General features: G+C 34.1%; 1 protein-coding gene across 2 annotated transcripts; it reads left to right on the forward strand.

Moving 5' to 3' along the window:
• Positions 1 to 3,013: 3,013 nt before the first annotated feature.
• Positions 3,014 to 17,561, forward strand: LOC106134767 (protein timeless homolog). 2 transcript variants are annotated; one of them, XM_013334900.2, is made up of 22 exons: positions 3,014 to 3,439; positions 3,785 to 3,968; positions 4,071 to 4,205; positions 4,313 to 4,569; positions 4,982 to 5,179; positions 5,875 to 6,057; positions 6,521 to 6,808; positions 6,887 to 7,002; positions 7,549 to 7,705; positions 8,486 to 8,566; positions 8,649 to 8,758; positions 8,881 to 8,937; positions 9,016 to 9,082; positions 9,225 to 9,423; positions 9,983 to 10,131; positions 11,067 to 11,161; positions 12,503 to 12,712; positions 13,866 to 14,024; positions 14,321 to 14,524; positions 15,183 to 15,379; positions 16,160 to 16,598; positions 17,417 to 17,561. In XM_013334900.2, exons 1-22 carry the CDS (start codon positions 3,186 to 3,188, stop codon positions 17,497 to 17,499), a joined length of 3,822 nt encoding a protein of 1,273 aa, XP_013190354.1. In that variant the 5' UTR covers positions 3,014 to 3,185; the 3' UTR covers positions 17,500 to 17,561. The 2 variants fall into 2 exon arrangements, with proteins under 2 accessions (XP_013190354.1, XP_013190355.1); XM_013334901.2 differs by lacking the exon at positions 13,866 to 14,024.
• The last annotated feature ends 5,460 nt before the right edge of the window (positions 17,562 to 23,021 follow it).

Here is a 23,021-nt window from a genome sequence, read left to right on the forward strand (position 1 = left end):
TTACATTTGGTCCGCCTTCCTATCTCATTTTTATTGTAATATTTTTATTTTTCTTGGTGTAAAGAAGCGTATGTCTCTATTAATAAAATCTGTTCAGCATTAACATCAAGAATAAACTCTTCTTCGAAAATTGATTTCTTGGTCCGATATTCATACATTTTAAATTTCATTAGGTGTGGCGGTTTTCCGTTTATCTCATAGTAGGCAACTATAAAGCGTTTCGAACAAATGGCTTAACTAAATCCGTTTTAATAATTTATTCAGTATCCTAAATTCAATATAGTGAGGTACTATATTAGACAAGTGAAACTCTAAAATGGCAGAATAGAATAACTAGAATAGCACTGAACCAGTAACGGAATTATTTACTACCCATACATACATACATATGGTCATGTCCATATCCCTTGCGGGGTAGACAGAGTCAACAGTCTTGAAAAGACTGAACGGCCATGTTCAGCTATTTAGCTTAATGATAGAATTGAGATTCAAATAGTGACAGGTTGCTACCCATCGCCTAAAAAAGAATCCCAAGTTTGTAAGCCTATCCCTTAGTCGCCTTTTACGACATCCATGGGAAATAAATGGTCCTATTCTTTTTTGTATTGATGCCGGGAACCACACGGCATTATTTACTACCCTTTTTTGGAAAAACCAAGAAAATATCGAAACTACACTACTACAGTGTTTACTCATATAATTATTTTGTGACGGAACCCTTTCGTCTCGAATCGTAGGCAAACCTTTTATATTCTAAGAAAGTTCGGTCATCAGAAAATCCTACCTTCGGTATTAAATAGAAAGAAAAATGGTGACCAAATGGATTACTTTTTCCGTCGTTATATAGATGACATTATGATTACTTACTTTGCCTTTAGTGTAAGTATTTTTTGTCAGATAAACACAAATCCTTGTTCAACGTAAGTACCTATAATTATTATTAGAAGATATATCGTAAAATTGTTTGTAGAACACCTACCTGCTTGTAAATTAATGTAGAGTTGAAAAATCAGAAGAAGTAAGTACCTAGTTACACATGTGTAAACGTGAATGAAGCAAGTTAAAGAGAAAACATGTAAAAAGAGATATGGTTTAGTAGATGTACCTAGCTAGAATTTCCTTAAAATCGAAGTAGGTTTCGTAGAGTTCCTACTATCCGAAGGTTTTCAGCCTGCTGATAAATTGAGAATTGCCTGCCATGAAAAGCTTTGTCAACCCATTTCTCATTTTAACGACCGAACCAACTCACCAGCTCCATGGCATTCCAAAGGGAATCCACTTTAGTATCCCTAACTAATGGTAATTTATGTCCAGTTGACCGCCAAGCCAATCTCCTCGTACGCAAATCTAATCGGCCGTTGAGCGCATTGTCGCTGGCTAGCGTCCAGTACCGACAGTGCTCAGGATACGTTTTGGCATCTCACCAATATCAGGATTACCTATCTGATTCTGCATCTATTAGAATTATAAGGATAGGTATCAATTCATCTCATGAATTTATTTTCAAGTATTCTGCGAAGTAGGTAGGTAGGTACTTATGTGCCTTTCAACTTAACAATGCATTGATAATCACGTCCATCTGATTCCGGTAGAGTAAAATAGGACCGATTCGGCTTTCCTGTGGATGACATCAACGGCTACTGAAAGACAAAAGCCACTAATATTTTAAGAAAAATCTCAAGGGGTAACATACTTAGCTAGACCCTTATATTATATAAAAACTAATAATGCGCCAATAAAATTCGTTGTTTACCCTCGATTTGTATAAAATCCATCCTGATCTTGATTTTGGTTATGATGGTAACACCTCTAGAGTGCTTTTCTTCTTCTTATATATAAGAGCTGGCTCTTGTCGATGGTGTGTCGAGTAGGGATGTGACATTGCTGATAAAAAATCGATTTTTATATAATCGATTTATTTTTTAAGTATGGAAAATCGATTAACAAATAATCGATTTTTCTTAAGAAAATAATCGATTTTATTATATTGATAGATTTTTCCTAATTTTTCAATTAATGTCAAAATAAACGCCATATAAATTATATCAATAGATTTATTCATTAAAAATAAACAATAGAAACAGTAAGTTCTTATACCTATAATCAACACAAATTAAAGTTTTTAACAATCAAGTTTGAAAAATGAAGTTTCAGCAACGAATAATGAATAAAATATCAACCGAATGTCGGTAAAATACTGTTCATCGACTAATTCCATCTAGAGAATGTTTGATTAAATAAATAAATAAATATAAATGTATACCTATGAGACAAATTACACAGATTGAGTTTGCCTCGAAGTAAGTTCGAGACTTGTGTTACGAGATGCTAACTCAACGATACTATAATTTTTTAATAAATACTTATATAGATAAACATCCAAGACCCAAGCCAATCAGAAAAAGTTCTTTTCTCATCATGCCCTGACCGGGATTCGAACCCGGGACCTCAGGTGTCACAGACAAGCTTACTACCGCTGCGCCACGGAGGCCGTCTATAAAGTAAATTAATCATCTAAACTGTTTTAAGAGCACAGAAAGAATGCACAGATGGCGTTAATGTAATATTATGGAGCTATGATAGTATTCTTTGGCAGTTCGCGTTTCGGGCTCTAAGCCAGAAGACAAAAACGTAATGTCGGAGTGCAATTATTGTATGATTTTAAAAATCGATTTTTAATCGATTATTAATTTTAAAAAAATCACGTAAAAAAATCGATTTTTACTTTAAAAAAAATCGATTTTTAATCAATTTTTTCCATAATCGATTTTTTTTTCACATTCCTAGTGTCGAGTGGAGCATCCAGAGTACTTTGAAAAAAAAAAGGGAAAATCAATAAACAATCGACGGGATATTGGTAAATGCATGACCTCTTTATTCAGAGTAGGTTAAACAACGAAAAAGTACTATAACGTATCGTCGTAGCATACGTTTAGATGCCAGTTAAAAAAGTAAACTGTCAAAGCTAATTCGCGGGCTTTCTGACGTCAAAAATTTTAAATGTCATAGCAACTTATCCTAACCAAACTTTGTGTTTGTATTTTTATGTATTTAAATTCGTCTTACAAAACTGTAATTAGGTACTGTTGAACTATTTTTAAAAGTGTAAGTGACTAAAAAGTGACATAAAAATAGACAAAATTTATATTAGGTGTAATTCATGAGCCAAATGTTATGAAAACATCATGTCTTCACTTCTATCAGCTGAGCTCTCTGCAACTTGCAATGCTTTAGGAACTTTTGATAAAAGAACAGGAAAATACCTAATCGATGAATATACTTTAAACACTGTAAAAGATTTAGTGAGATACTTACGGCGGGATGGAGAAGATCATGAAATCCGCCGGCATTTTGGTCAAACAAAAGTGTTACAAACTGACCTTCTTCCTATGCTAATTGACCATTGGGAAAATACAGAATTATTTGATGTTACATTAAGGTAAACATAGCTTGCTTTAGTTTAATGAAAATCAAACTCTAATTATTGCTTTTAATTAATTCACACAACATTTGTATCTTATAAAATAAAATGATTTGAATAAACTTCTAACTTATATGTAGTTTTACTATATATAGCTTCGTTCTCGTGGGTTTTCCAGATAAAAAAGTGAAGCCTATGTTACTCCTGAAAGGTTCATCTCTGTGCCAAATTTATTGGTCATGACGATTTTGAATTTTTTTATTACAAACAAAAACCAATATTTTGTCTTTACAATGTATGCATGGATTATAAAGGAGAATTATTTATTCATTTTATGACAACTGACAATAAAGTTAATTTCAGATTACTAGTGAACCTTACAAATCCAGCTCTTTTATTATATCGAGAGGAAGTACCGGTTGAACGCACCGCTCGATACAACTACCTACAAATTTTATTACATCTACAATCTTACAAGGAAGAAGCATTTACTAAAGTTGAAACATGGACAGTTTTTGCTAAAAAGCTTACTAAGATATTGGAAGTTGTAAGTTATGAAAACTTTTTTTATATCTTAGTACCTACTTATATTATAAAATACATAGTAGAAATTATGCTTTAGTTGCCAAATGAACTCATTTACTTTTAGGACTGGAGTGAACGAGATGAAGATACAGGCCTTATAATAGAACGAATATTGATTCTAATAAGAAATGTGCTTCATGTACCAGCAGATCTGGACAAGGAGAGAAGACCTGAAAATGATGCCAGTATTCATGATCAGGTACTAATCTTAAACAACCTAGCCCTTTACATCTTGATGCCTTTGCTAGACTCTGAATATGATATTAATAAGAAACATGATACTATTCTAATGGGTTAATATTATAGGTGCTGTGGGCATTAAACCAATCTGGAATCTTAGACATCATCCTTTATATGTCATCAGAGAATGAGAAACAATACTTTATGCATATTCTTGAGATCATATCTCACCTACTAAGAGAGCAGAATCCTTCTAGCTTGGCTGATGCAGCCTTACAGAGATGTGTTGATGAGAAAATAAGGGATGAACAAGAGCTACTCTCTTTGAGAACATTAGAAAATAAAGAGAGGCTTAATAAAGTTAAACAATTTTCAGCAACAAGGTATTGTACATGGTTTAGCCTTCCAATTTTATTAACTAGAAATAGCTGATGAGATTCAAACTAATAAACTTGGGATTCTTCCTGTAGGTGATGGGCTAGCAAACTGTCACTATTTGAATCTTAATTACATCTTGAGCTGAACAGCTGAATGTAGACTTTCAGTCTTTCCAAGACTGTTGGCTCTGTGAAGCATGCAAGGGATAAAGACATGATCATATGTATGTATGCAGGCAAAGGGTCCGAGCTTTAAAATATGATTAATGTCTTTTAAGGTAGCAATTAATGTAAAAGAATATCAGTCATGAAATATTTTATATAAATTGCCACAGAACCAAATATTGCTTATAAGCTTTTTCAAAATGTTTTTTGAATGTATAATATAGTGTTTTGTTAAATATATCCCCTTTTTTAGACATTCTCGTTTTGGTGGTACATATGTTGTTCAAAATATGAAATCGATATCTGATAATGAACTGATATGTATGAAACCTCTAAATAAAATAGCCAACCTGGATTTTAATGGTAGTAAAAAATCGAAATATGTCAAACCAAAGAATAGAAGGCCGCTGGAAAGTGGAGTGCTAGAAAGAAGATCAGCATTTGCTGTGAGGTAAGAATATTTAAACATACAAACCAATTTTTAAAAAAAAGTCCAAAGCTTTCAATGCCAGACCCAACGGATAAACAAGCACCTCTGAGCAGACATTACAAGGAAGAAATACTGGAAATCAGCTCTTACGAAATTAGACAGGCTCTGAAAAAGCTTAAAAAGAATAAAGCCACGGGCAAAGTTGGTGTATCGATTGAATTACTTAAAGCTGGAGGATCCATAACGCCGTCTTTGCGAGCGCAGCAGAGTAGTGAACGTAGGTCACCGCTTTTCTAAACTTAAGTCGGCGTGGGCTGGCCATGTGTGAAGATATGGAGACAAACGATGAACAAATCTGTCCTGAAATGGCGATCAAGATCTGAAAAGTGGAATACTGGAAGACCATTAACCCCTTGGTTCGAACACATAAAAAACCATCCCAGGCCAGATCATAACATGGGCCAGAAAAACCTTTGATAGAGCTAGGTGGAAAGTTATTGGAGAGGCATATGCCCAGCAGTGGGCGAATATATGCTGAAAAAGAAGAATACTTAAATTGATGAATTATTTAATGTGATTTATTACTTATTTCCTTAGAATGTGGAATATTGTTTTTATCTAATAATTTTTAAGATCTAATCAAAGTTTATATCTTGTTGCATAGTGAAAATATGATTTCAGACGAAAAGCATATAATCACAATGTTTTATTTTCAGATTATTTTTGAAAGAGTTTTGTATTGAATTCTTGAACAGCTCGTACAACCCTCTTATGCATTATGTCAAGGATGTTCTAGTAAGAGCCAAAGCGCAACAAAATGATGAATCCTACTACTTATGGGCGGTAAAGTTCTTTATGGAATTTAATAGAGGCCACAACTTTCAAGTTGGCCTTGTTAGGTAATAAAGTGCCACCTTATCTAAGTTCTAGTTGTATTTTTTTTCATTGATGTTCATAAATAAAATTAAAAAATGAATAACACATTATATTGTTAAAACTCTTTTAATTAATACATACATACATACATATGGTCACGTCTATATCCCTTGCGGGGTAGACAGAGCCAACAGTCTTGAAAAGACTGAATGGCCACGTTCAGCTATTTGGCTTAATGATAGAACCGAGATTCAAATAGTGACAGGTTGCTAGCCCATCGCCTAAAAGAGAATTCCTAAGTTTATAAGCCTATCCCTTAGTCGCCTTTTACGACATCCATGGGAAAGAGATGGAGTGGTCCTATTCTTTTTTGTAATAGTGCCGGGAACCACACGGCAATTTTAATTAATACACTTTTTATTATTACTCGAAACAATTTGTGTAAGTCATTTATTTAACATTTACTTACCCTAATCATTTTTTTAGTGAAACAATGTCGGTGACCATGTTCCATTATGTTCAACAACAAATGGAAAAGTATTACGACATGATCAAAGTTGAAAAGAAGAAGTACAACTCTTGGGTTAGACGCCTACATCTGTCTCTCAAAGCTTACAAAGAACTGCTAAATACATTATTGGCTATGGAAAAAAGTAATGACCCAAGTGTTAAAGAATCTGCAAAAGTATTGAAAAGCAATATCTTTTATGTTCTGGAGTACAGAGAATTTATTCTCAGTATATTTTTAAACTATGATGATAACAAAATGCCAAGGTAAGTTAAAAAAATTGTCTTTATGAACATTTATCTATAACAAATGTGTATACTTCAAATTTTGTTTTTATTGCCTAGGTCTTATTTAATTGACTTGATTGAAACAGTCCATTTGTTTTTAAAAATGTTGGAGCACTATTGTAAGAAAACAGGATTAGTTGTACAGAAAAAAGTCAGAAGGAAGAAAACTAAAAGTAAGTTAGCTTCTTTTAATTTATGAAAATTGCTACAACAGATTTTCTATTGTCTATTTCAACAAGACAAGCTTTAACGTAAAAAAACATACATACATACATATAGACAGAGCCAATAGTCCCGAAAAGACTGAATGGCCACATTCAGCTGCTCGGCTTAATGATGGAATTGAGATCCAAATAGTGACAGGTTGCTAGCCCATCGCCTAAATAAAGAATCACAAGTATGTAAGCCTATCCCTTAGTCGGCTTTTACGACATCCATGGGAAAGAAATGGAGTGGTCCTATTCTTTTTTGTATTGGTGCCGGGAACCACACGGCACTATTGGTGCCGGAAACCACACGGCACGTAAAAAAACCCGGCTTTAATATGGTTTTAGTTTGAAACAGCAGTATTGTTTCTTTGCAATTCACTGTTATTGAGTTTAGTCCATACACACACGTATGGACGAAATGATTGTTTATTACGCTTTAACCGCTGGACCATTTTTTTATGAAATTGGGATTGTAGAAGTTTGATTGAAATAATATGTTAATCTCAATAGAGCAGAAGCCACGCAAGGCTACAGCTCAAGCGGCCAAGCGCCCAGCAGAAGCGCCGTGGGAGCAGGCCCGGCCGCAGCTGGCCAGCGTGCTGGCGGCCCGCGTGCCGCACGTGCCGCCCTTCGACGCCGCCTCTGAGCTGCCCATAGACCAGCAGAAGTGAGTTTTTCTCTTACCTTTAATATTCCTAGATCCACCCTCCGTTATTATGCTTCGGATTTGCAGCGTCTTTTGTTTAAAGGCCATTGGCACGTATATCATTATTTAGCGCAAGCTAGATTACTTGCAGAAGTGAGTTTCTTCATACAACCCAAAAACCACACACCCGGTAGTGGCGCAACATCGTTTGTTATCTATAAATTACGAACAACAAAATGATATACGAGTCAAATTGAAGCTCCCTTGGTTTCTCCATCCTTTCGGAACGCGATGGATATGAAAGGCGCCTTAGGAGTATATGAAAACAAAATCATCAGCAAATAATATTACTTTTGAAAATAAGTCCCACCGAAGACTCCAGATAGAAAATAGCGTTTTCTTATCGAACACATCAATAAAACAGTTGAATAGAAATAATAATTTCGGCGTAATTTATTCAAATACATATTGAAACGCGCTGAGCCCTGTTGATTCTGTAAATGTTATTATATAGTGATTTTCTTTCTGTATTTATTCAGAAAGATAGTAGGCGTTTCTTTACTTTTCCACAAAAATTAACGGCTGCCTTCTCTTTTGTATACGTATTTACGTAAAGACATGCTAAAATTGGCTTTTACCTACTTTCTGTCTTTCATTCGTTGTTTTATTTATTTTATTATTTTAATCTCCATAGTTAGCCTCCATCTTTGAGCCTGGGTTTCGCTTGTTTTATCATTATCTAGTTTTTTGTCCTGTGTAAGAATCAAGTTAATATAAATTAATTCATACCATTTTCCACAGGGAAGATTGCATGAAAAATATTCAAAAGTTAATGCGTGGCCATAAATTTGAAGACGCGGTCGGAATGTTCAGAGCTGCAAGGTTGTATACTTATTTCTATATTTCCGATATTGAATTTAATTCCTTTTTGCGTAAGGTTAATTTTTGCATTTTGTTTCACTAGAGAGGTTTGGCCTGAAGAAGGAATATTTGGCGTAAGTGGTATTGCGGAAGATGAAGAACTTGACATGTTAGAAACAATCTATAACACTGACTTGGGGGTAGAAATCACAGGTGAATTATATATAATGTTTTGGTTTTGATTCATATTAATTTTAATTTGAAATTCAAACAAATTATTTCAACATTATCACTCAGTAGTTCATTTTGTCACTTTCGATAATATTTTATTGCAGTTCCAGAAGAGGAAACCAATGAAAACGAAGAAAATACTGATGAGTATGATGACGAAGGTAAACTAGTTCAAAAGACTACCACTTTCAATAAAGTATTGTAAAAATAAAATTAACTTTCTGTAATTTTTATTTTAGAAGAAGAAGAGGAAAGATCAACAGCTATTGAAGAAACGGATTTTGATTTTAAAGACTTCGTATTAAGGTAATTATAGGTGCAAACCATTACTTAAAGATGTCAGTTTATTTCTTTCTCCATGGCAATGAACAAAAAAAAAGGATAGTATAATTAAAAATGTAATAAACAAGATTGTAATTACTTATTTTTTTTCGTTATATTTCCTAAGGTTTTGCCATCCAAGAGTAGTAAGCGCGTGTGTATACATTTTGGAGCGTTACGACAAAAACTTGCCTCACACCAACCACTGCGCTATCAAGATGTTACACCGCATAGCTTGGGACTGCCAGCGACCTTCTATGATGTTTCAGGCCACTTTATTTTTAATATTCCAAAGGATTCTCGCCAATCCAATGCCTATGTTCAAGGTTAGTGTCTATTTAGTAGCACAAATACCAACTCTCTCTGTATGTATGATATGTTAGCTTAATGGTTATCATTGTTCATATCAAATTGTGTTTGTTTTATATAGTTATGCACTTATCCACCTAGCTACAGGTGGCTTTTAAGTATTGTGATTATTGGTCCTGTTTATATATTTTTATACCCCGTCAAAAATAAAAACAATTATTAAAATTGATCCAACAGTACCTAATAAATTTCTCATCTGACTTATTTCACCGACCATCGTCTACACGAAGTCTTCTTTATAGCATTCAGAAAACGAATTGGTTTTTAATTTTGTTTGCTTTCGATTATCGTAAAACCAATCGCATGTCTCCATTGGTAGGTAATATAATATTTTCTGTGTTCTGCAGGACTCGTGGTTGCATCGGTTAATAATGACATCACAAACCCCACGCCGCAAATAAAATTTACTTGTATATTGATTCCGCCGCGGGGTTTAAACCGCAACACAATATTGAAACTTTATTTTCTCCCGTTCCCTACTGCCATTTACAAACTAATAAATATAATGTTTCACAGGAATTAGAAAAGTTCGCCATTTTTATACTGAGAAAGTTCACAGAGGTGGCTTCAAAGAATACAAAAGTATTTATAGAACTTCTTTTCTGGAAGAATTCTAAGGATTCCGCCGAAATAGAACATGGATATACTCTTTATACGGACCAAAAGTAAGTCATTTCAGTTTCAATCTTCCAAAGCTTTATGAAGGACTCTGCACTTTATGTCGTACTTAAATTCAAGTATCTGCTTAACGGGATTGAGTTTTAGTGTTTATTTATTACTGCGATATTATCGCGATATTGGTATCATATAATAATAATAAAATAATATCTATTCCGGTTTAAATTTTACGAGAAGGAAAATATATTCAGATTCATAAAAAAAAATTGAATTCGAAATGCCAAAGACTATAGAAATGGTAAGAACTGGTGAATATAACGTCGTAAGCAGATGCCAGTGTCTCCATCATAGCACGTTTTCTTTTCATCTTACTTACTATATTTGCCAGCTTTGCTAATGCATAGAAATTGTGTTTACAGACAACACATCATTTCTATAGTTTTAAGTACAATATGGCATTTCTATTATAATCCCTATGGATAATGAATCAGTTTTTTTAGAGATTATAGAAATCTTAATTGAACGTTAACGCCAAAGATTCATCAAAATTATGCGAACTCGGCTCATTATCACTCAACGAGCTCCGCTAAGTGCATGGATAGACACGCTTCATATTACAGAAAATTACGTATGATTTGCTCTCGTGTTTGCTAATTGAATTTCCAAGAGCGCATTTTTAATTAATAATGATGTTAGAACTCGAGCCTACTTATGTTATATCGTTGATATTATACCTTCCTACTCTATGCCTTCTCGATTTACTATTTAAATAACTTGTTTGTAGTTGCTAATTTTCAAAAATACTGAACCGATCATGCAAATTAATTCACCATTAAAATATTATAAAATACATTATTTATGGATAACTATGGATGTATGTTCCACAGGCGAAGCCTTAGTGATGAAATTCATTTTTATCATGAAAAAAAAGAATTATTTATGACTTAGAAAGAAATTTCTATTACAAAAATTGTTGTTATAGAGACAAGCCAGGAAAGGGTTTCTGGTCTGAAGAACAAGAAGAGGAACTCCGCTCGCTTTATATGGAGAACCAGAGAAACCCACAGACAGACGAAGGTACAAAACTTCCACACTAATATTACAAAGAGAATGTATATGGACCGATTTTGAAAAAAAATCCGTGTGGTTCCCGGCACCAATACAAAAAGAATAGGACCACTCCATCTCTTTCCCATGGATGTCGTAAAAGGCGACTAAGGAATAGGCTTACAAACTTGGGATTCTTTTTTAGGCGATGGGCTAGCAACCTGTCACTAGTTGAATCTCAATTCTATCGTTAAACCAAATAGCTGAACGTGGCCATTCAGTCTTTTCAAGACTGTTGGCTCTGTCTACCCCGCAAGGGATATAGACGTGACGGTATGTATGTATGTATGTTTGAAAAAAATTCGCACAGAGATTAAAATGATCTTCATATAGGCTGCTTTTTCTGGAAATTTCCACGGGAGCGAAACCCCGTGCACAAGCAAGTCTTTTTATAAATTTTCTATGAAGTTATGGCCTTATTAAAATAGTTAATTTACTGTGAGTTATAAACTGTTTTTTGAGGCCGTAAGTAAACTACATGTAAAGTTTGGACCTCCGTGGGCTGATAAATATAATCCTTTACCTATTCGGGCTTTTATGGGCGTCATTTGTGAATTGTTTCATGCTTCGTTTTAGCAAATAACATTCTAAAATTAAGTTACTTCAAGTTTTATGTTGACATTTGATGAGACTGAAGAATTATTTATTGTAGTGATTTGATGATTTAATATGGTTATAGTAAAACCGGCGCCATACTCACACACACGCACACGCACAGGAACACGCACAGGCACATGAACACGAACATGCACACGTACACACACTCATACACACACACGCTAACACACAACATGCACATTATTTTTTCTTTTCCACTATTGCTGATTCAGTGTTGTATTAGTTTAGATTTATCTTAAAAATTTCACTTTATTTTGTTTTTTTCCTTTCGTTTACGGTATGAAGATAATGTAACTGACAATCGGAAGAAGCCTGACTCCCATACCACAGGGAAACCTTCAATGGGGGCCAGCACAACAAACTTATGTAAACTCATACTGAATAAACGATATTTGTATTTGTATGTTTACTTTTACCGCATTGTAAATGAGTGTTTTCAATTTAAAAAATAAGCTAAATTTTCGTCGTACTCGTATATTCTGAAAAATTTAAGACAATAGTAATTGTAAAAATATACATCATGCTTCATGTTTTACTGATACAATTCAGATTTTGTTAGTCTCCAATCCTTCCAATTCACACATAAAATTAACTTTACACTACTATAACACATGGATGAAAAAACCTGTTTGTTTTCTGATTATTTTGTGGCCCATTTATAATTTAAAATAAATCGAAATCTGTTTTCAATAGATGTCATCGACTGGATCTTGGACAATCTGATAGACAAGACGCGCACTCGTCGCGGCGTTATCAGCAAACTCAAAGAACTGGGCCTTATATTCCGTGCACCTACTAAACGCAGCAACAAGGAGGCTGGGAGGGATCGAGTGCCTAAGGAGTTCAGCGAAGAGGAGGATGAACAGCTAAGAGCATTGTGGGACCAATATCAAGAAACCGAAGGTATTAATTCATAACTACATTGCTAATCTGTTGCACTGGCGTATGCTGTAATGATAAATATAAGCCTGATAATAAATAAATCGTAAAAAGTACTTGCTTGTTTATGTCTCGTGGGAATAAGCGTGATCACTTGATTTTTTCTCTAATTTGGCGATCAGATAAGTTCATGGAAATCCTCTAAGGATTAGAATAGGCGTTTCCAGTGGACATTTCATATGATCAATCATTTCTTTCGATGTATGAATTTTATATTCCTACTCCCACTAAATCTGTAAAATCTGCTTAAGCTAGCAATCACGTGATAATTCACACGCAGTTAAATATTTCGTAACACATACCAACTGCCAACCGCCATGATTTTTAAATTCATTTCACTACTAGTTGTTATCGCTTTTGTCCTTGAGTCTCTTTCATTTATCGTATGAAATGTTCAATGCAAAATGAACACAATTGCATTGAACAAACATTTTAAAGACATTTTATTTATCTTTATTTTATCTCCTTAATAGAACTACGAGTAATCTGATTCCTAACTTACTAAATTGACCATTATTTCCTATTTTTAATATGTTTAAAGATGCACTTCACGCAATAAAGAGTTTATTGTGTAATAAAAACTTTATGCTACGACCAAATCCCCGAACCAATCTAAGTTACGATTCTGTTAAATTGTTTATATCCATAGGTTAAGAAATAAACAATAATAAAGATTAGTTAAAGCAATTATGAGATGTAGAATAAAAAAATATGACTTACATAACATTTTAATATAAATATGTTTTCACTTATATCCACAGCTTTGCATAAAAACGCCCTATTCCTACCTAAAAGCTATTTAATTTATCTTATTAAGATTACTCCTTCGTGTGTAGGAAAACAATGATAATAAAAACTGACAAAACAATATTCTCATAAAGGAGGGTCTAAATAAAATAGAAGAAGCACGTGTAACTTTCTCGTACATTAACCTGTAGCCTTTTGAAAGATTGTTTTTCCTATACCTATTTCTTTCGTAGTTTTGGTCATTCCGACTAATATTATGTTACTCGCATTTTGGGAATTTTGCTGAAATATATCAGAAACATTTTGGCGCCTAATATTGTTTATTGAAACGAATAATTATCTTGAAAGCTAATGTAATAAGAAATTTCAGATCCAATGGATGTAATAATGTGTCGTATGCCGAGGAAACGATCGAAACGTAGTTACGTCGATAGACTGGTTGAACTCGGCGTCGTGCGAGACAAGAAAGAATGTCGCCGAAAAAGACGCAAAAAAGCTAAGAGCTCCGGCGACAACGATAATTCGCGCGGTGAGTAGCACTATGTGCAAAAATAATGTTTAATTATCTATCTATCTATTTTCATAGTGTTCCAGATTCCATTTTTTCCATCACAGGTAGTTGTAGTTTTAGCTTAAGCTAGTTTTCAACTTCGTTAAAAATAAAAAGCAAGTATGAGCCTTACATACACATACATTAATATATATATATATATATATTAAGTATATTACAAATTTAATTAGATTACCATGTCCTGAGTAGGTAAACTTGTCGCCAGATAACCATTGTTAATATTTCCAACGCCTTGAATAAATCTTATTATTTAGGTAACTCATCCGGTTCGGAATCGTCCGACCAATCAGAGAGCGAGGACGACGGCCGCAAGTCTAGGCCGAGCTCGCCGCCGCCCGCTGCGAAGAAAGCCAAGAAAAAACAAAACAAAACCAAACCTCCCAAGAATAAAAAGGAAAAGGCTTTTACACTCAGTGCTAACGAAATTGCTAAGCTTTTGGTACGAGCTGTGGATGAGGGTACGTATGTAATATTGTCTGGGTTTTACAAACGCTGTTCTTTTTTATGTAAATTTGTATGGCACGACGTTACGGCGCCCTCGATGAGCCAGGTGTGCCTTGGTATAAGTTACATCGATAAATATTGAACAAAATTGTATTTTCAAAAGAAAACGTTTTGGGATAACCCTAGAAATAAAGCGTTCCCATGAATAAATATCTTGATTGTTCGTTGAGGTGAAGCTCTTTCGAAGAAATCTTTTTTTTTTCACTTTACGTTTCTTAATACGTGAAGAATAGTATTATATAGGTATTTCCATTTGTTTTTACAAGCTTTTATTTACCTTTCCTAACCGTCTCGACGCATGTCTGTACGGATCTGTGTAACTGTTCCTATTATAATTTTTTTCCGAAATCTTGTTACCTGTAAGTGAATCGACATAAAATGAATATTGATTAAGCTAGGTGAAAAATAAGTAAAATTTGGCTTTGCTGAAATAATTATAATACCATTTTTCGTTTTCGTGCTTCTTTACAAGGAACTACGAGTATATATTTACTGTGATGACTTTTTTTTTAATATGTTACTTATGTCACTTTTACAAAGACATAAGTAAAATATTTAAAATAAGTTTAATCAGTAGATAATATTTTTGTTATATTAAATATAATTTATTAGATTTGACTGAGGGCCTGAAATGGCTGGCCGAGAACCTAGAAGAAGTGGCACTGGACCAAGAGGCCGATGGTTTCGACCCCAGCGCGCCCGACACTCCGCTAGTGCCGATTTCTAGCGGATCCATTGAAGCTATGGAGAACGACTTGTTTAGAAGCGTTCTGAAGGGCGTGGGGATACATCCGCCTGACAATGAACAGGTTTGTAATGAATTAAATATATCACGACTTTGTCCTGTACGTGGTAAAGGGAGCCAAAGGCTGGAAGGTTGGTTATGTTTAGGGTTATAGGGAAGGTGTCATTGATGCCTCCGCTAGTACCAAAATTTTATTTAGCAGTTAAAATATAAATATATATAAATAAGCCTATAAGTATTGAACCTACAGGTAGGTCTGTAATATTTCATGGAAGAGGTCCTTTCATTATAGCTCAAGAAGAAATATTTATTTTCAATTCTGCATGATACATCGGCATGCCGATGGCGAATCTATCGGAACGATATAGAGGCAGATTTGCTACGACAGATATATTTAGAAACATGTTGAAATACTCGGTGCACCACAGTCGATAAACAAACAGGTATGTTTGAAGTTCTTCGGAAGAAATCGTTTGATTCTATCGTTCGTTTGGCTCCATTCTGTGCTTGTATCGATATGAAGAAATTCCGGGAATACCGACTGTAAAAGGTGATGAAACTTATTGGGGGTTCCTTACCACAACATGCACAAATGCATGCACAAAATATCGAAATCAACTCATGAATTACTTCAGCAGTTTTATTCAAACCATTACTAATATACGTCAGCCTCTATAATTCTTTTAGAAGCGATTATTTTACAAAAATATTCGCATAATCGAAAAACTGTTATAGCACCTGCTATAATATTATTCATAAAGACCTATTACAATGATACCTGGTAAGGGTTATCTAAATTATCCAAAAAATAAATATTATTATACATTGGATTTTCAAATTTTAGGAAACCTATTGGAGGATACCTAGCGAATTGCACTTCGAAACTATTCGAAAAAGGAGAGAGATCATCGTGAAAGCAATCAACAAAGAACTTTTGTTAGACCCAACGTCAGCCAATGAAAACGCTGACGTGTCAATGCAAAATGCACCACAAAATGACACATCGAGCGATGACGACGATATTTTCGATAACTTAAGAAAAATGCGCGAGAGTACTGATGTTGCTTATGAAAGTAATTCGACAAAAGCTGTAACGTCTAATCGCAAAAGAAGTCGTAGCGTCGAGCCGGAGGATGCGACCGGTAAAGCGAAAATGCAGAAAATTAATGAAAAAGACGAAGATGATGACGACGACATTTTGTCGTTTGCTAAGAAAACGCTGCAGCACGATGACTTGCCTGACACCGAAGACATACTAGGGAGTATTGAAAAAATATTGAGCGGTAAGATTTTTCCCGATGCAAACTATAAGATAATTATTAAGGGAGGCGGATATTGTAAACGTAATTTACTTCCCGTTTATTTTTGCATAAGTACGAAAAAAGATCTTATCATACACTTTATTTAGAATAGGAAACTCCATATCTTTCCCATGGATGTCGTAAAAGGTGACTGAGGGATTGGCTCATGAACTTGGGACTCCTCTTTTAGGCGATGGACTAGCAACCTGTCACTATTTGAATCTCAATACCATCATAAAGCCATACAGCTGAACGTGGCTTTTCAGTCTTTTAAAGACTGTTGGCTCTGTCTACCCCGCAAGGGATATAGCCGACTATATGTATGTATGATGTCGCAGTAATAAAAAATTATATCAAGTCAGCAACGCACATAATATCACTCTCTTTAGTTCCTTATTTTAAGAAAAAATATTTCAACGGTTTCGCGCTTGTAACAATACAAACTTTTCTATAACATACACATAGTCACGTCTATATCCCTTGCGGGGTAGACATATCCAACAGTCTTGAAAAGATTGCGAGGCCAAATGCAGCTGAATGGCTTTATGATGGAATTGTGATTCAAATACTACCTTGCTAGCCCATCGCCCACAAGCGTTTATTAGTCTCACGTTTATTAGTCTTTCCCTTAGTCGCCTTTAATGACATCCATGGGTAAAATGTGGAGTGGTCCTATTTTTAATTGCCAGGAACCACACGACCCAAGCATGTATATAAGTCGTAAATTTTCGTAATATTACCTCCCTTTCATGAAAAATTTTGATAAGGAATTAACATGTGTAAATAATTTTTTTTCACAGATGACAGTGAGAACGAAGAAGTTTTGCTGGCAAAACCTGACAAAAAGAGGCGCCGCGTTATTATCGATGATGACTCTGACTAAATATCATGTTATTTGTAAGAAGTGTATGGTGTATGTAAGTAATAAATATTTTATACACCTGTTATACGGTTTATTTTTCATGATCCAGCAAATTAAACAAACTGTATTTTTTTATGCAGCAGTGGAAGATTTAGTTATCCAAAATAAATAACCGAATTATTGAATTATAACATATATTTAGCTCAAATTACTGGTCGTATGTAAGTTCCTTGGGGAAATACCAGAGGAAGATAGAAGGAAATTAATGAGATAAAATTTTACGTGAGACTGTCTACAGACAGCAAATAAATGTATAATTCTACATAATATATTTACTTGAAAGGTCTATATACAAACCGACAATCATTTAATAAAACTTTATGAAAAAACACAGCTTAATTAATCTGCCAACAAAAAATATTTGTACAAAAGCGGATTTTATTTTTCAATGTTAGCTAGATGTTTGCGTCGGTTCGTAATAAAATGGTTACAGTGAAACAAACAGTTTGTACAATCCCGGCTAACAAACAAATTACAATAACGTCCACGGAGCAGACTTATATATATTAAAGTTACCTAGGCAACATAAATAAGGAACGTTTACGAAAGCAAACAAAACACGGGGTATTTCATAAAACCAAAAGCTAAGAAAATAAAAACGAAAGTCATTACGTCCAGAGTAATTTAAACAAATAGCTCCATATGTTTCAGTGCCTTATTACGTCACGTATAGGAATTCCAATATCATCCTGGTATCGGATAGCAATATACTCGCATAGTGCGCTCACTTGCTGGTATTTTCTATCCATTGCTGGAACCGTGTGTTGTCGCGCATTCGATATCGCAAATATTATGCAATAACTGAACAAAAATAGAAATGCGAGTTTTCATGCCAGTGATATTGTTAACAAACAATTCATTGTAAATTTGTATGCGACTCTGCGGGGATGTTAATAATTTTAACAATATTTATTGAGTAACATGCGAAAATGAAAAACTGCCTTAAATAAAAAGAATATTTTTATGTACAGACAACACGCTTTCATTGAAGCCTGAAATGTTATTTCGATGGCCACAAAGGCGATATAACGTATAAATAAAAAATATTGCTTGTATTAAGGGCAGTTTTCAAACTTAAATATTTAAACTTATTCTTAATTGATCTGTAAAACTTATATCAAGGAGAAGAATGTTGAAAAAGACGAAATAAAATGATTGTTACATACATTTTATACCTGCCTAGGTATTGAACGTTTTTTTTATATTTATAGCTACTTCAAGACATTAATCTGATTTTTCTATTGTGAGAATGCATAATGTATTGTATGTGTTCCGCAGCGGATTACCTTCGTATAACTCGCGAAGATTAATTTCGCAGGGCGCGCACTAAATCTTTTCACTCGGCATCAGATTAGCGAACCTTCCCTAAATGTATCGTTGTTTTTCTAACATTATCTTAACAATGTAAACAAGCCTCCGAACCCGGTTGGGTATTCTACCTGAAATAACATTTAAATTTGTAGATTTACATACATTAAAATCCTTGCCTGTTCAATGTTCATATAAGTTAATTTTGCAATAACAAAAGTGATATTCAATATAGTTTTAAATGTTTTAGAACTATACACAACGAAATAGATAATAACGGTAAGCATATCTCATCGCTTATAATTTTTGAATAACTTTTGTTTAGAATTTCGTGTAGGTAATGAGAAACCAAATTAAAGCAAGATAAATTTGATAGCTTTATGTAGGTGGACAAAAATTTTGAACATTTAGAAAATATGTAGGTATTAAGCAATGGAATTTTTTTCACAATTTTCTTTGTCCGTTTTTAACATCGGAAAAATAAGTAATTATCTGTACGAAGAGGTGTTTACTGCATGAATGATAAGTATTTCATATGGAATATTGTGGACAAACTATGGAATACAAACAAAACATTGACATACTTCAGCACTTAACCCACATCCAATAAGAACACAAAAAGCAGCTACCCCAGGCATTAAAATATCACTAGAGTTGAGGCAAAGTTGAAATATACGCCTTTAAATCGCAAGCAAAAAATACAAACGATCATTTCATCGCATAATCCCGCGGGCAATCGAGTAAGTATTTCTTATTCAAATGTTCAGTCAGCTATTTTAATGTTTCAACACAGCACGTCATCAATCTTAGCAGAGGCCGAACGTGGGCCATTAGAGCCGCCCTCTTGCAATTATCCACTTGAATAAAAACATTTTAAGTGTTAAATTAACGATATCTCAGTAGGACGAAAGCTTGTCTGACTAAGTGATTAATTCAAGCCCTTGAGAAGCGGTAGTGAAGCACTCGGTTATCTGATTTTATATTTTCAGATTTGTTATCCAGGCAACGGTCTCTATTCAATTGAAAATTACAGAAATTCAAAATATGTAGTTTTTTTTTTATTATTGTAGCGTAAATAAATTTTATTTCATTTTATACAATGTGCATTGTGGAAAGCTACCTTAATATCGCAAAACATAACGATATCGATTTAAAGTTGGTAAATGCCACTTCTCTGGTGGCAAATTGCATTAATATTATTCTCTTACTTCGAAAAGTATTAACAGGCACAATCTTCAAATATTGCTTCCGCAGATTGTTCGCGTATCACTTTCAAACTTTGCGTCTGGAAGCGAAACTGGAAAATTGCTCTACGTTAGATGTTTCTTATTTCTGCCCTAGTCAGAGTCACTTAACTACGTAAATATAAACAACCGTCATTCTTCTTCTTTACGCGCGTCGAGCGGAGAGAAAAGAATGACAAACGAGTTAAATAATAATGGAAAGTAAATGAAAACAGAAAAATCGCTTTTGTCAACTGCTTTCTTTCGCGATTGTAGACATTTTATGTTCTTAACACGTCGAAATGTTTCTGATATTCTTTTCTGACTTAAGTAGTATTTTGTTTTTCGGAAGTTAGGTTTTTTGAGGACTGTCTATTCAGATAACGTATATATTTAGTGGAATAAATTACTCATGATTTATTTATTGATAACTTTATTTATACTAACTAAACCTGTTGCATTTGGTTTCTAATTTCAGAATATACATATATACAGTAGAAGCTAATGGAAAATTACGCCGACGAATTTTATTTTGTCCTAATAGAAATTAAACCGAGTTTTAAAACGAGTAATCATTAATGGTTGCGTTTGAAAACAAGCCGTGCAGCGCTGTTGGGAGCGGGATAATTCTTCCAGCGAAATTCGCTTCCCTTTACGTCGGCTGTCGGCTGCTATTTAATTAGCGTTTCGCATGTTGGTACTTCAAATAGTCACACCGAACTATAGTCAACAGAGGGTTGAACGTGCTCGACGTTCGTTCTACAAATAAGTAAAATACTAACAATCTAAATCAAATATACTGTGGAATTTGGCTCTTCTTTATCAGTCTGTGAAGCTAATTTGTTTTAAAAAGTTAGGTTTAGCCCGGTTACAATGGGTCTGAAACGAACAATACCAAAAATTCTTTCTTAATAAAAAAAATGTTTAAGACTGTTTCATAAATTTTAAACAAATTTTATATTTAAAGTAATCTTATTTAAATTAAATAGGGCGTTATTTTCTCCTTAAATCTAATGCACAAGATAAACGTTATGTTTGCGATTGGAGGGCAAAATTATTAAATTATAACAAGCCAGTTCATAAAAAATGTTATGTGTAGATCAAGCAGGAAGCCATTGGTAAAATCAAATATTTTTACTGCTGAAACTGTAATAGGAATGCATAAAATCAAGCCTAAAAACTTCCCTCGAAATCTATAAACTAACACCGTACCTTAAATCTAAATCTAAGAAAGCTTGTGATCGTATGACCCGTTTCTTAGGCAGTGTTGTCCATTTATCCGGCTGCACTATCGACAAAGGCGAAACTATTTATCAATGAAAGCGAGCATTGTGACCGTGTTTGTAGCTCTCAGTCCAATTTCCAGATGCGCTGCTTTTCAAACGAAACTATTTCCATTGTAGTGCACTTAGATAAATACCTAAAACGTAAATCGAAGAGCATTTAAATTATAATTTTAAATAAATTTGAAGAGATTATGGGTTCTGGTTATAAGCACTAGTACGAAAAGAAATCTTTATGAATGTTATGTTTTAACTGTTCATAAATACCCTATTTTCTCTATTCTTTGAGCGCACTCTATATTACTACGAACTTAGATAACACATCTAATTTGCAGAACGCTGTAAAATTCAGCGTTTATCTTTTTGTTGAAGAAAGCAACAACATTAAAGAGAGTGTGCGAGGGTTCGCACGGAGCACCCTCAGGTAAAAACCAAATTGAATTTTCCCTCGGCCAAATAGAACGGTATCGCGTAGATAAATCTCAAGGCTGCCTCATCCCGTATCTACAGAAAACAAAGTTTAATAGAAAAGTAAATAGAAAAAGTAGAAGTGAAAACACTGAATGTTCCAAGTTTTAATTTGAACCAGATATCCACCGGCTGTATTCTGCGGTGTGATCACAGCTTCTGAATGATAAAACTTCGTCTGCGTTTAGAACAATTTGCGTTGATAATATCTATTAAAAATACTTATCTGAGTTTAGGATATCGAATAGGATATTTAAAGACAAAAGACCAGAGGTATCCAGGCGTATTAAACTAATAAGATGAGGTCGTTTCCCAACATATTGTAACTGTTAAAGTACAATCCACGGCAAATAACTTGCCGATTATTTTTATAATTTATATAATTTAAAAGCTGCATACATGTCCGCTATTCTTTGCTGAAATTTCTACTGGAGCAAATTAAACACAAAAAATAATTTAAATCCATTACTAATGCTTAAATTGAAAATAACATAAGCAATTATAAAATAATATCCACAGTTATACTACTATCTACTTTGTTTTGCAAACAGTATTTCGGACGAGATTGTTTTAAAAGATCCCAACAAAACAAAGTGCTGAAAATAAATGAATGTTAGATAGACATGATAAATATCTCTTTGAGACTCAACGAGATAAAAACAAGAGACAACTTTAATGGTTGGGTTAAATCACTCTACTATTGTCCCAAGAACCTTGACTACTTAAAGCAATTTATTTCGCGGCACTTGCAAAAGACATAAACCGATGTGAAATATAATGAGACCGTGGGTTACATTTTGCAAGATAATTATCATTATATGGGCCTCTTAATCGAGTGCTCCTAACCACGTTTTACGGTATTATATAAAGTTAATGTAATTTTATAAGGGGTCTTAGGCGTGCGTTTAATTTGAACGAAGCGACGCGGCGGGCGCGGCTTTGAACGGGAAACCACGCTCGCCAGACGCGAAGCATGGGCGGCGGCGGGGGGACCTCGTACATCACGATACACGCTTTAATGAATGCATATTGTATCCAATAGCGTAGGTAACAAGTAACTGAAGCTGGTCCTGTTTTAGTCATATTACATGTACTAAATTTTATGTAAATATTAAGGAATACTAACGCTTGTTTTAGTCCCGTAGTAGTAAAATGAAGGCCTTCTGAGACAACTTGTGTCTATTTTACATCTTTTATAGCC

The sequence above is a fragment of the Amyelois transitella genome, chromosome 9 (genome assembly GCF_032362555.1).
Source record: "Amyelois transitella isolate CPQ chromosome 9, ilAmyTran1.1, whole genome shotgun sequence".
NCBI classification, from domain to species: Eukaryota; Metazoa; Arthropoda; class Insecta; order Lepidoptera; family Pyralidae; genus Amyelois; species Amyelois transitella.